The 15,846-nt window shown below is 32.5% G+C and overlaps 1 protein-coding gene across 1 annotated transcript; it reads left to right on the forward strand.

Moving 5' to 3' along the window:
* The first annotated feature begins 6,476 nt into the window (after positions 1-6,476).
* LOC149201499 (abscisic stress-ripening protein 2-like) lies at positions 6,477-7,475 on the forward strand. The gene is made up of 2 exons (XM_089399754.1): positions 6,477-6,792; positions 6,929-7,475. Exons 1-2 carry the CDS (start codon positions 6,616-6,618, stop codon positions 7,088-7,090), a joined length of 339 nt encoding a protein of 112 aa, XP_089255880.1. The 5' UTR covers positions 6,477-6,615; the 3' UTR covers positions 7,091-7,475.
* The last annotated feature ends 8,371 nt before the right edge of the window (positions 7,476-15,846 follow it).

Raw genomic sequence — 15,846 nt, forward strand, 5'->3', positions numbered from 1 at the left:
AGAGAAATCTATCTCCCATTTTGGTCGTAGCCCTGAAATATCATCTAGAAACACATTTGAGTAATCTTGAATAAATTCTAACTCATCTAGAGATATGTCTGCTTTATTTCTTCAATGATTTCCCACTTTGATGGGAAAAATTTGGGATCCTTTTCTTGCAACGCTCTTTCGCTGCAATGTTGATATTGGTCTCATAGAGATAGGCCTGGGTATGCCCTTTATAATTTGCACATATCCATTTATGTTATCTAGGTGATATTTTTATTTAAATAGTCAACCATTTCTCAATTTCCATGTAGCCAATCCATGCCTATCAATATATCATAGGACCCCAAAGGTAATATATTTAAATTTATCATAGTTTGATTCCCATTCAATGATAATCGACATGCCTTCACCCAATTTGACACTTTTCTTTTCGTTCCCATGGATAGCTGAATGAACCATGCATTAATTTACTTTTTAGACTTTAATTTACACTTTTCTACCACTTGGGGACTAACATAACTGATGCTAGTGCACATATATATCCATATAAAAATAAACTAGTTAAGAATAGTACCTTCGATTTCCACCATTATCGACTAATGTTATGCTTTACTGGCTTTCAACGTTGTGTTGATACTTGTTATATTTTTATCTATGTCATTAACTATAGAAGCTTATCTTAGATGTTTTAAGTTTTGCACACTTTGGTTGATGTAAGAAAAAATTCTGAATAAATGGGGTTCTTCGCAACCCCGACACCTTAGGCATTTTTTGTCATTTCCATTACCCCTTATTTTGGCTTTTTCTTCTTTATCTCTAAGGGGTTGATTCTCAGCTCTAGATGCTTGATTGCTAATTTTGTTCCAATTCTACCTCTAATTATTCTTTGAGACTATATAAATTGCCCTAATTTCCTACTCTTTTCTCCTTGTGTTATTCTATCTTTCTTCTTCTGAAATCAATATTTTTGGTTTTCATTTCTATTCTTGCCTATTGATAAAACATTCGATCTTTTATAATAGCCTCATCCATTGTCTTTGGATTGTCATAATTTATTCTCTCCTTAAAAGAGAGTGGTAGACAATTTAAAATGCATTATACTTTTCCCTTGTTGTCCTTACGGTGTGGGACATAACACAACAAATGAGTAAACTTAGTTACTAGTTCATCCATTTTCATTTGCGCCAGCTGAAGGTCTTGAAATTTGTTAGCTTTATCATCAAAATAGAGTTCAGTTAATTATTTCCCCTTGAACAAATTCTAGAATTCCTCCAATCAACCTTCTTATTTTCTAAATTGTGAACTATCCTCATTTACTCTGACCATAAAGTAGCTTTTCCTTGTAATTGATACATGAAAAACGTGAAAATAAACTATGTCAAAAAGTCATATACTTAAAAGTATCAATTAATATTAAAAAACAAACTTCAACTGCTTCTTTCATCTCTCCATCAAAATTTAGGTAGCTAATTTTTTAGAAATCTACATCAAGTTCCACTTGATCACCTTTCACTTTTTTTCTTGGATTGTGGAGGAGCTATGCTACTCTTCTTTAGTAAACTTCTCTTGTTTCTCTCAGCCTTTTCTTTAGTAGTTTTGCATTTAGATGTTTCACCCTGATTTTCCTCATCTCTAACTATATATATTTTCTTCGGGTTTGATTTATTAGTTAAGTTTTTAATTAGTTTTTCTTGTTTTTCAATGCCGATTTTAGTAATTGTTAATGCCCTAGACATAAATTTATCAATTTGTTTGTGGGTTCCTTATCATTTCCAACAACTCTTTGGTTGGTATGTGTTCTTGTTGTTGAAAGTGCACATAAAGCTCTTCTTCTCTAACATGTGTATTTTAGGGCTCTGTCATCTTGTTTGTCTTGCACAAGTCTGCTAATTCTCACACTCTCTCTTTGTGTATGCTCGAGTGTAAATACAAATATTGTTAGTCTACAGAACTATATTCAGCTCAAAGGCCATAATATTGTAACCTTAGCTCTAATACCATCTATGACATTTCTCTCTCTCAAGGAAATAATATTACCCTTAATCTAAAATTTACATAATGTATAATATTTTTAGTTTTTAGAAAAGACAATTACACTATATGCTCAAACATCTTTTGGGACCACTTTGTTTATCATTGATATTATTATTGATGTTTTAAATATGCATTGTAACATTATTTTCCTATCATGGATGTTCTTTCCCTCCAATATTACACTCCAAGGTCCATGCATTTTTGTTTAGTTGACTCTACCATTATATATATAGTATTTGCTTAGTTTTCCATTATGGTACATATTCAATTCATAATATTATGGTGATTGTATTCACGGTGACTAATTTTTTTTTGTTAGTTTAATGGTACGTAGATCTTAGGCTCTATATATATATGTATATTATCACAAATATAAACCCTATGGTTTTAATCCATTTTTTCTTGCATTGGTTATGTTACAAGTTCTATTTCTAATGCTCTTAGTCTGAGACTTTAGGTTTATTAATATGATCAATACCCTCCATTCGTGTGAACACGTTATGCTAACAGTATGAGTCTTCAACTATCACTTATCATATTTCTCTATGGTCTAGAGGATGTATTTGGTTAAACTGGTTTCTATTGAAGAGAAAAGACACCAGTGACCTAGCCACCTGCCACATCACTACATTCACACATGTTGGCATAATTTGGCATCGACCTAGTTACTTATGCGGAAATCACCTTAGCTATTACTCTTAACACTTGGGATTTGAGAAAAGACACCAGTGACCTAGCCACCTGCCACATCACTACATTCACACATGTTGGCATAATTTGGCATCGACCTAGTTACTTATGCGGAAATCACCTTAGCTATTACTCTTAACACTTGGGATTTAATGGTACCTGATGAACAATCGAGATATGTAAGGAGGAGGTTAGAATAGCCACCGTACCTAGTCTACATTAACACATATTGGCATAATTTGGCATCGACCTAGTTACTTATGTGGAAATAACCTTAGCTATTACTCTTAAGAGTTGAGATTTAATGGTACTTGATGAACAATCGAGATATATTGGGAGGAGGTTAGGGTCACCACACTACCTAGTCTTACTGACTAAACTTCATTGTTCATGTAGAGGAAATATCTCTACTAGGGGTGATTTTAGGGGCGAATGTTCGCCCTTTGGCGAAATTAAGGGGTTTTAAATTTTTAGTGGGCGATTATTTTGTATCATAGTACACTTTTACAAATCACCTCAAATAGCCCACCTTCTTTTAAGGGAGAGGGTAAAAAAGGTAAATTTAGCCCTTGAAATTAGGAGTTACAACCTTCCATTCGCCCATTTTCAAGAATAGGTTTTATTTAAGTGAATCCATTCGCCCATTTTCAAGAATAGGTTTTATTTAAGTGAATCCTATGGGACAAAGGCCCAAATACCATATTTATAAAAGAGGTATGGTAAATTAATAAAAATATAAATAAATGATAAGTATGGTAAATAAATAAATAAAAAATTCTATTTACTCCATAAGTCACCTTATATACATGCAATGGTGTAAACAAATAAAAATATAAGTAAAGTGGAGGTATGGTAAATAAATAAAACGTTTTTTTATACTTCCTCAAAAGGTATGGTAAATAAATAAAAATATAAATAAACTAGATGCATGGTAAATAAATAAAACCTCTTTTTATATTTAGTCCATAACCCTCGTTCTATTTATGAAGGCTCAAGAAAGAGGTTTTATTTAAGTGAATCCTATGGGCCAAATACCATATTTGTAAAAGAGGTATGGTAAATTAATAAAAATATAAATAAACGAGAGGTATGGTAAACAAATAAAACATTTTTTTATATTTACTCCATAAGTCACCTTATATTTACGAACACTCAAAAAATGTGTTATATTTAGGTGAAACCTATGGGCAAAATACTATGGGACAAATACCATGGACTAGATTGTTATTAATACCATGCAAAAAAACATTATTAACCCTAATATTAGTATTAATAAAAATAAAAATGGCACATGGTATTCACCCATGGTATTCACCAAAATGGCACATGGTATTGACCCATGGTATTCACCTGAAATGTAGCCTATTTAAATGGGGGAATTAAACCATGGTATTCACCAAAATGGCGCATGGTATTGACCCATGGTATTCACCTGGAATGTAGCCTATTTAAATGGGGGAATTAAACCAGCATAGATCCATCTTTACTCTCGATCTACTAACCCCCGAAAGGTATCAAATATCGGTAATTTTGATTTCAAAAGATATTTTAAAGAAATGCAATGATTTCATTTGTGTATTCAATAAACACAAGATTTTATAATTGAGTAAAATATTCCCCATGACTGGTGAGAGATTCGCCAAAAAATTATATATACATATCATATTATTGATAAAACCGCCTTCCATTTTTCCTATATACCATGGAGATTCGCCCATTTATTATACATGTAAATTTAGGGGGGCTTCTTAAAATTTTCCCTAATCTCTACGTTATTTTTTTTTACTTCTTCTAAACCCTAAGGGTTTTCTTCTAAAGTTTGAGGGACAATAATTTCACCCCGGAAGGATTCCTTTTATTAGCTATGCTAACTTCTCTTGCATCACTAACGCAGTCTTGTCGGTTCTTTTATTGTAATTTTCCTGACTAAAGTCCTTATATTTCCTTCTTACAAAGTCATTACGTTCCATCTTATTAAAATTTTCACCTATAAAATTGAATAAATTATAACCTTAGGGCAATTAGTATTTGGCAGGAGGGCCGAGTTTGAATGTGAATGGGGTTTCTATCGAGCATTTTCAGGTGTTGAGAGGACCAAATATTCGAGGTAATTAACCCCTTGGATACCCAGCCCTGTCTTTGGAAATTTGTTTTATAAACTTTATTATTTGGGCTTTTAACTAGAGCTTTCTAATCGTAAGAAGATTATTATTCCATTGTGTCCTTTGTTTCTTCGCCAGAAATGGCATCGATTCCTCTACGTCAGGTACAGGTACATGAAAAGATCCTAACCTACGGGGTTCATATTCTTTAACAAGGGTTTCTTTAGTTTTGAATCTTTATTATTCTCTTTCCATAATGTAGCTATGCTTGAAGTTGGTCAATTTTTCTCGCACATGGTTGTTTGGCATGGATTCAGGTTCTTACATATTATTTTTGGTTGAATGCTAGTTTTTTATTTTGGCTTTACATCGGCTTTCACTGAATCTCTTATTGGTTATTTAAATGTTCCCCAATATATAGGGTCGGTCGTTGTGTGGCCGCGGTGTAACAGAATTTGTGAGGCCATAAGCCTCTCGTTCTATGCTATGAAAAGACGACCTGAACTTAGCTATGAATTTATTTCTTATATCACTTAATATATTATAATTAAGTACCCATGAGGGTTGATGGATCTAGGGACAACTACTTCCTCTGCTAATTTACAGAAGTCTTGTACATAATTTCTTCTGTGAGTGTGTCTCTATATACATGCATGGGTTCGACCCTACACCTTTCTTTTTTGAAAGAATACATATATATATTTTCTTTTTAAGAAGACAATGTCTTATCCCGTTTAAACTAAATAGAGATGGAAATCAAATCAAGAATGTAAGTCACAAACCATTTTGGAAAATAGCATCACATCTTGCATAACCCGCGGAGAGAAGAAACGGTGGAGCCTTTTCGCATTGTCAACCATTCTAGAGCACTTGAAAGTCTTTGTTTAAAATAATCTATGTGATTGAAACCCACAATGAACCCGAAAGTCTTCTTTTTCATTAATTATAAACCAATTACAAACACCATGCATGAACCATAGACTCTGTCCCATGCTTTGCATTAAAAAAGCTTTATCTACTCTTCACAGGAATGAGCGGACCCTGAACCAGTTAATATTCTAGTTGTTCGGTGGTTATGCATGACTTTCCATTTGCATATTCTAAATGTCTCTATTGTGAAACTCATATTTTCTATAGCTATAAATTCTATTATAATTCAGTTGTTAAATTAGTTGTTAAATTAGCAGTTAATAGTTAAGATAATTATTACTAACTGTTCTCTGTACTCTGTATATGCAAGTTGACTCATAACTCATTCAAAAAAACCACAATACCTGTAATAACTCATTAATAATCCATAAAAACTCATTAATAATCCATAAAGAAAAGAACTTTCACTCCTACTCTATAAATCTTAAACTAATAAACTATTTCATTAAATCCCAAAAAAAAACAAACTCTTAACCCATCAAAAAAATTAGGCCACCCTATAAATTTATTAATTATTAATATTCTATTGTTTGAGTTACCGGCACGTTCCATCAAACGCACGTTCCTAGGCAGTCCCCTCTGGATAAGATACGGTCGAACCTGCCATTCTGGTAACTACACTCTCTCTACACGCTCTCTTTCGCGTGAACGCGGTTTCCACACGGTATTCTGTTTAATATTCAGGCTCTGGCTATATATACAACACCACATCCCTACCATCTCCTCAATCTAATCTGCTCAGCAATTTGAGTCTCTGCGTCTCCTTTCATTCCATTGTGATTCAAGTCAATTCTCTTTTGATCATTAAAACGGTGTACAAATCAGTTTCTGAATTTCGTCTCTGTCCATTGTAATTGATATTTTGGAAAGGATGTCTGAGAATAAACACCAGCACCACCATCATTTCCACCGCCATCAGAAGGAGGAGAGCCAGAACGCGGCCCCAGAAGCGACGCCGTACGAGAAGGCGGTAAGGGAGGAGAAGCATCATAAACAGATGGAGCATTTAGGGGAACTGGGAGCAGTTGCCGCTGGAACTTTTGCACTGGTACTATTTATCTGTCCCTTATTCTGTAATTTTCAGTAAATCGATAAACTAGATCAACTGAAAAGATATATTTCCCAGGCTTATATCGTTTACCTATACAATTATAGGATTACTAATTAGGTCCTTCGGCATGCAGTACGAGAAACATAAAGCAACGAAGGATCCAGGGAACGCGCACAGACACAAGATTGAGGAGGAGATCGCAGCAATGGCTGCAGTGGGAGCAGGGGGCTACGTCTTCCACGAGCATCACAAAAAGAAGGAAGCCAAAAAGGAAGTGAAAGATCACCACTTCTAGCCAGGTACCAAAGAAATTTAAATAATATTCGTTCCTCCCCTGAAAGTAACTAATGATGTTGGGCCTGATTTCAGCTTTCTTCGTTTGTTCGACCGTTCTGTGATCCTAATAAGCACTTTAATGTGACTAGGTATTAATACGATGGAACTGCTGTTACTAATCTATGTATGGATCTTCTGATTCCAAGAACACTATTTAAAATATACCCATTGTTGGGGTAATGTGTAGATCGTGTCTGGTTCTGCTATGGTTGGGGTTTGTATAAATTGTGGGCTTTGTGTGTTAATAATTGTAGATTAAGAAATCAATTTTAGTGTTCCGCAATTATTTGCCATATATTGTAATGCAACGATCCCAATTATTTGCCTTATATTGTATTGCAACAATCCTTTTAGTTAAAGGATATTGTGTGAACTAAAAAGATAGTGTGTGAACTACAATATAGGTGGGATTTTTTGTAAATTGATTTCAAACACTAAAATTTTAGAGGTTGGAATTGGTGATGGATTTGTTTTTTAATTGCATCTTCTTTAGTGATGTAACTTGCTTTTTTATTGCTTGTATTTTTTTACACTAAAGGCATATGAGTGACGCTTCTAGAGATTTGAACACTCCTGGGATTTTTAAACTCCAGAGGGAGAAGTTGGTGATGGAACTTGCTTTTTTATTGCTTGCATCTTCCTACACTACTGCGTATGGGTGACACCTCCAAAAATTTCAACAAGAGTACAATTCTTCGCAAATAGATTCCAAACACTAAAACTCCAATAATCTAACATCTATAATATTTTGACACATTTAGTTAATTAAGATAATCTTCTAAATTCTATATATATATAACGTCCATTATATTGGGGAAAATCCCTTTAGCTAGCTGCCGTTGTGGAAAACAGTGATCTAACCTGTTTTGATTCAATTGATTAATTAAGGTAATCCTTTGATGGTAAAACTTATGGGACAGCTAAGTTGGCCATAGTGGCAGTATGAAGTATTATGTAAACATATCCTCAATGCCGTAGTGGCCGTACGAAGTATTATGTAAACACATGCTCAGTTGATCATATATATGATAATAAATTAATTTATTAATTAATAATTGTTTTGAACAAAGTTGACTGGCATATAATTCTATATAATGTCAACATAGATTAATGTTAATTTTGCATTTGCCCAGCAAGATATAATTTCTCACGATGTAAATATTTTAGGAGTGCAAGATATAATTTCTTAGGAGTGTAAAATATGAAGAAAAATTTGTATTAGGAAAGATTTTATACTTTTAAATGAAGAAAAAATCATTTAAAAATTTGTATTAAAAATTTGTATTAGGAAAGATTTTATACTTTTAAATGAAGAAAAAATAAAAAATTTAGTTATTGATAATATTATTCATATTTATAAAAACTTTAGATTTTTTTAACTTTAAAGATTTACGGATGTTTTGAACAAAGTTAATGTGCATATGTATTGAGTTAATATACATATGTATGAAATCATAATTTTATATAATATTAATATATGTTTAGGTTTATGTTAATTTTGCATTTTGTAAGTAGGATATAATTTTTTAAGATGTAAATTTTTTTAGTATAAAATTTGAAAACAAGTTTTTACTATAAAAGATTTGATTCTTTTAGACAAAAAATTAAAGATTTGATTTTTTTAAACAAAAAATTAAGATAAATCTAGTTCCTGTTAATATTATTTATATTTATAAAAATTTAACATCTTTCTATTTTGTATATTAAACCAATATTTATGTACTTATCAATTAAATGTAAATATAGAATTCTAAAATATAATAGTCATCTACCATCATTAAAAAATATTTTTATTTTTAATTATTTTTATTAATTAAATTTATCAAATTCTTATATCTTTATTAATTTTATGTGATGTGTACTAAAGTTATTTTGTTTTTAGGTTTGCTTATAGCCATTACAATTTGTAAAAAAAATTATAGCCATCTTTTGGAAAAGAGGTTTTCTAAATTTTTATTTTTTAATAAAAGATTTATGTAGATGCTTCATTATGAATAAATAAAGTATTTTTTTTTGTCATACTCATTCATAAATGGATAGATTAAACTCTAAATTTAATCTTAGTAGTTAATCAATTTTTCTTTTCTTATCTTAATTTAATTATTTCAACAATAATATATATGTTTTTCATAACCATTATTAAAGAAAGAAGAGTAAAGAAAATAAGATTTAAAAGTAGGATAAGAAAGGGTTAGAGAAAGAATGTAGAATTAAAAAAAAAAATTAAAAATGTGGGATTAAAATGGGAAAGAACCATTGTTTCTTTTTTCGTTCAATTGAAAAATGATACAAAATAAGATTTTTCATATAAGGGTGTATTCGAAGATACAATTTTTAGTGTCAAGTTTTTGTGTATTGTCTTTAAGCTTTGCCTTTAGATATTCAGAAGTAGTGGTATAGAATATGCTTACAACAAAAATTGGTGAAAAAGAGATAATTATTCACCCTTATTCGACCAAAAAATTAGCAACATGGACTGTAGGATTCCAAGAATTGGATATGAAGAGGTTGTGCAAAAAAAATAGGTCATTTCTTCATGTACAATCTAATGTATGTCTGTCTTGTGATAGTGCTCATATACAGATCCTTTGCATCACTCCTACATGTGTCATAGACCTTGTTCCATGTTAGATCTCTTTGTGTAATGTAAAGGAGGTTTCCCCCTTGAAGAGGCTTATTTTCGAGTCGTTTATCATCCCTTCTTCTATTTTTTGAGTTAGTTCCATAATATTTGGTATCAGGGCTTTGGATTCTAGGGTTTCACTGCTTCAAACAAGTCATCATTGCAATTTCTCTATAGATTTTTTTCTAGGATCAACGATAGGAATCCTACCACTCATGAATATAAAGATGGAAGTGTCGCTGCTCTTAGCCCTCCAAAACCTACAAGGTTGACATCACAACACTTTTTTGGAGGAGAGGGGCATTTTAGGTCCATATACTACTAGTGTATCGCCTTATTTTTATTAGTGAAACCCCCTTATTGTATTGTTCTACCCATTTAGTCCAGATGTTGTTATTATTGTGCCCCATAAAAACCCATTATTGTTATTTTTGTACACCTACAATATTATTGTTATGTAGGCTCTGACTATATTGGAATCCTTAGACTTCTATATATAGAAAAGAGGCCTTTTCATTGGTATCATCTAAGAATCATTCAATTTAGAGTATCTCATCAAGTGGAAGAACTTACGCACTGAAGATTCCACATGGGAGGATGATAATCTTATATAACAGCATCCAAAATTACTCAAGAGTTGAGGACAACACTTTTTCGGAGGAGAGGGGCATGTTAGGTTCCTATACTACAAGTGTAGCCCCTTATTGGTATTAGTGAAACCCCCTTATTGTTATTATTGTGCCCATGTAGTCCCCACATTGTTATTGTTGTGCCCATGTAGTGCCCATATTGTTATTATTGTGCCCCACAGAATGTCACTATTATTATTGTTGTGCCCTTAAATTACTATTGTTATCTTGGATCTGATTATATTGTGACCGCTTAGACACCTATATATAGAAAGGAGGTCTTGTCATTTGTATCATCCAATAATTGTTAATTTGTGTAATGTAAAGGAGGTTTCCCCTTCGAGGAGGGTTATTTTAAAGTCTTTGATCTATTTCTTCTTCTATTTTGTGAGATGGTTGCATAACATTCCACGTTTAGGCCTACTTTAGAAAGCCTATCAGCCAACCAATTTCAACACCTATTAATGTGTAAACATACAAAGGATTAAGATGTCTCTAATCCTCCATAATTCTTCCAAGATGGGAACTAGTAGAAGGTTTATGTATGCTTGTTACTTTTTAAGCCAGTTTACTACGAGCATTAAGTCGCTGCAAAATTGAATTTGAGGGCATCCTTTTTCCTTGGAAAAACTCATCATGTTTTTACATGTCATAAGTTCATCTTGACTATTTTTACATGGAGCATATCCCATTTTGAAACTAAAAAAATGAGAGGTAGACAAAAATAGAGAAAAATCTACCCCATTCTTGAGACATGGGTCGCCAGAGACACCGTTAAAAAAAAACCCAAGGCTTTAAGAAGTATAGATTCTCATTGACAATAATTGTTGGATGGATTGTGCCCTTTTCTTGGTGAAAATGAGTGAGTAATTCCATAACTTCAGCAACAATATGCTGGGGCTACGACAGCTTCTCTAGGAAAATGACCCTATGTGATATCTCCCTTGAGGAAATAATATTGCCTTAAGCTTGTCTTAATAAAATTTGCACTTGGTAACTCTAGCTTATATCTAGTGGTTGCATAGGGTCTATAGCACTATTTCCAAGTGATTCTTTTGTTATTCCAATGTCTTGGAATATACCAATATATATTCTATTAAGATCAGTACAAATATATCGAAAAACTTACTAAACACGATGTTCATCAAACACAAGAAAGTATCAAGTGCATTTGTATGTCCTAATGGTAGCATTATAAATTTGTAATGCCTGTATCTTGTTCTGAAAGTTGTCTTGGGTATGTATTCTTCTTTAATCCTCAGTTGGTCATAATTGGATTTTAGTTCTATTGTTTAAACCAATGTTGCTCCCTTGAATTGTCCAAACAAGTCATCAATCCTTGGAAGGGGATAGTTAATTTTAATCATTAATTTATTAAATTGGTGGTAATCAATGCATAATTTAAGCATCCCATCCTTATTTTTAACAAAGAGAATTGAGGCACCCAATAGTGACACTAGGCTAGATATACCCTTTATTAAGCAATTTCTTTAGCTACATTTTTAACACCACCAACTCCGAGACACTCATCTAATAAGGAGCCTTCAATACTCGAGCTTCTCTCAATACTTACTATATAGCGAAATATATCTCCCTTTTTGGATGTAGACCTGAAATATCATTTAGAAACACATCTGAGTAATCTTGAATAAATTCTAAATCATCTACAGATATGTCCTCTTTATTTCTTAACTAATCTTCCACTCAGATGGGAAAAAATTGGCATCCTTTTCTTGCAACCCTCTTTAGCTCCAATGTTGATATTGGTCATATAGAGATAGGCATGGTTATCCCCTTTATAGTTTGCACCTCTCCATTTATGTTATCGAGGTGGTAGTTTTATTTAAATAGTCAACAATTGTTCAATTTCCATCTAGCCAATCCATCCATATCAACATATGATAGGACCACAAAGGTAATATATTTAAATTTATGGTAGTTTGATTTCCATTCAATGACAATCAACTTTCCTTAACCAAATTTGACACTTTTATTTTTTTTTCCCATGGATAGTTGAATGAATCATGAATTATTGTACTTTTTAGACTTTAATTTACTCTTTTCTACCACTTGGGGACTAAAATAATTGAGGTTAGTGCACATATATATCATTATGAAAATAGACTAGTTAAGAATAGTACCTTCTATTTCCACCATTAAGGACTAATTTTATGTTTGACTTCCTTCCAAAGTTGTATTGATACTTGTTATATTTTTATCTATGTCATTAACTATAGAAGCTTCTTTTAGATGTTGTAGGCTTTTCACAATTCAGTTGATGTAAGAAAAATTTCTCAATAAATGGGGTTCTTTGCAACCCCAACATCTTATGCATTATTTGTCATTTCCATTACCCCATATTTTGGCTTTTTCTTCCTTGGCTCTAACTTGGGGTTGATTCTAGCAACTAGTTGCTTGGTTGCTAATTTTGTTCCAATTCTACCTCTAATTACTCTTTTCAGGGTATTAAAATAGCCCTAATTTCCCATTCTTTTCTCCTTGATTTATTCTATCTTTTTTCTTCTGAGACTAATATTTTTGGTTTTCGTTTATCTTCTTGCCTATAGATAAAAAATTCGATCTTTTATAATAGCCTCCTCCATTGTCTTTGAATTATCATATTTTATTCTCTCCTTAAAAGAGAGTGGTAGACAATTTAAAATGCATTGTACTTTTTCCTTGTCATCCTTAGGGTGTGGGACATAACACAAAAATGAGTAAACTTAGCTACTATTTCATCCATTTTCATTTTCCCCAGCTTAAGATCTTGAAATTTGTTAGCGTTATCATCAAAATAGAGTTCAGTTAATTATTTCACCCTGAACAAACTATAGAATTCCTCCCAATCAAACTTCTTATTTTCTAAATTGTGAACAGTCATCATTTCCTCCGACTATAAAGTATCTTTTCCTTGTAATTGATATATGACCAACCTAAACTTCAAATTTTTCAAAAAATCATATACCTAAAAGTATCGATTCATATTAAGCAACCAAGCTTCAACTGCTTCTTTCATCTCTCCATCAAAATTTGGGAATCGAATTTTTCAAAAATATCCATGAAGTTCCACTTTATCCCCTTGCCCTTTTTTTCTTGCATTTTGGAGGAGATATGCTCCTCTTCTTTACTAAACTTCTCCTCTTTTCTCTCAGCCCTTTCTTTAGTAGTTTTTCATTTAGATGTTTCACCCTTATTTTCCTCATCTCTAACTATATCTTTTCTAGGGGTTTGATCTATTAGTTAAATTTTTAATTAGTTGTTCTTGTTGTTCAACAATCACTTTAGTAATTGTTCATGCCCTACACATAAATTTATGAATTTTTTTGTGGTTTCCTCATCACTTCCAACAACTCTCTGGTCGGTATTTGTTCTATTTGTCCCAAGTGCACATAAAGCTATTCTTCTCGGAGATGTGTATTTTGGGGCTCTGTCATCTTGTTTTTCCTACACATGTCCTCTACTATTCTCTCTCTCTTTGTGTGTGCGCATGTGTAAATACAGACATTGTTAGTCTACATCACTATATTCATCTCAAAGGCCATAACATTGTAACCTTAGATCTAATACCATCTGTGACATTTCTCTCTCTCTCAAGTAAATAATATTACCCTTAATCTAGAATTTACATAATGTATAATATTTTTAGTTTTTAGAAAAGACAATTACTCTATATGCTCAAACATCTTTTGTGACCACTTGTTTAACATTTCTATTATTACTAATGTTTTAAATATGCATTGTAACCTTATTTTCTTATCATGGGTATTCATTCCCTCCAAGATTACACTCCAAGGTCTATGCATTTTCCTTTAGATGACTCTACCATTATATATATATATATATATAATTTTACATATTCCATTCATAATATTATGGTGATTGTATTCATGGTGACTCAATTTTTGTTAACTTTAACCATACATAATTCTTACGTATGTGTATATATATATATAAACCCTATGGTTTTAATCCATTTTTTCTTCCATTAGTTATGTTACAAAGTCTGTACTATTTTTAATGCTCTTAGTACCAAGACTTTATGTTATTAATATGATCAATACCCTCCCCGCTCCCCTCCTGTGAACACATTATACTCATAGTATGAGTCTTCAACTATCAATTATCATGTTTCTCTATGGTCCACTGGATGTATTTGGTTACACTCTTTTGTATCGAAAAGAAAAGGCACCAGTGACCTAGCAACCTGCCACATCACTACATTCACATATATTGGCATAATTTGGCATTGACCTACTTATGTGGAAATCACCTTAGCTGTTATTCTTAACACTTGATTTAATCGTACCTGATGAATAATCAAGGTATGTAGGGAAGAGGTTAGAGTAACCACCCTACCTAGCCTCGCTAACGAAACTTCATTGTTCATAAAACATCTAGAGGAAATATCTCTACGTGATTTTTTTTACTTCTTGTAAACCCTAAGGGTTTTTTTCTCAAATTTGAGGGAGAATGATTTCACCCCTGGCAAAGATGCTATGGTAACTTCTCTTGCATCACCGACGCAGTCTAGTCGGTTCTTTTATTGTAATTTTTCTGACTAAAGTCCTGGTATTTCCTTCCATTCATTTACAAAGTCATTACGTTCCATCTTATTGAATTTTTCACATATATAACGAGATAAATTATAACCTTAGGCCAATTATTATTTGGAAGGAGAACCGAGTTTGAATGCCAATGGGTTTTAAACAAGGCACCATGTTGTGATACGGAGTTAGGGTTTCTATCGAGCATCTTCAATTGCATCTTCAATTGTTGAGAGGACCAAATATTCGAGGTAACTAACCCCTTGGATACCCTACCCTGTCTTTGGAAATTTGTATTATAAACCTTATTATTTGGGCTTTTAACTAGAGCTTTCTAATTGTAAGAAGATTATTATTCTAATGTGTGCTTTTTTCCTTCGGCAGAAATGGCGTCGATTCCTCTACGTCAGGTACAGTTACATGCAAATTAACAAGGGTTTCTTTAGTTTTGAATCTTTATTATTCTCTTTTCCATAATGTAGTTATGCTTGGCGTCGGTTAATTTTGCTCGCACATGGTTGTTTGGCATGGCTTCAGTACTTAGATATTATTTTTGGTTGATTGCTAGTTTTTTATTTTGGCCGTACATCGGCTATGAGCACCACTGAATCTCTTATTGGTTATTTAAATTTTCCCCAATATTTAGGGTCGGTCCTTGTGTGGCCGCGGTGTAACAGAATTTGTGAGGTTATAAGCCTCTCGTTCTATGCTATAAAAATACTACCTGAACTTAGCTATGAATTTATTTCTTATATCACTTAATATATTAAGTTCCCATGGGGTTAATGGATCTAGGAACAAGTACTTTGTCTGCTAATTTATGGAAGTCTGGTACATAATTTCTTTTGTGAGACTGTCTCTGTTTATCTTTTCTCATACTGTTTGGACGGGTTCGACCCTACCCCATTTTTTAATATAT

This window comes from Pinus tabuliformis, chromosome 2_1 (assembly GCF_031772625.1).
Source record: "Pinus tabuliformis cultivar Carrire ecotype Pingquan chromosome 2_1, CPIR1, whole genome shotgun sequence".
NCBI lineage: Eukaryota > Viridiplantae > Streptophyta > Pinopsida > Pinales > Pinaceae > Pinus > Pinus tabuliformis.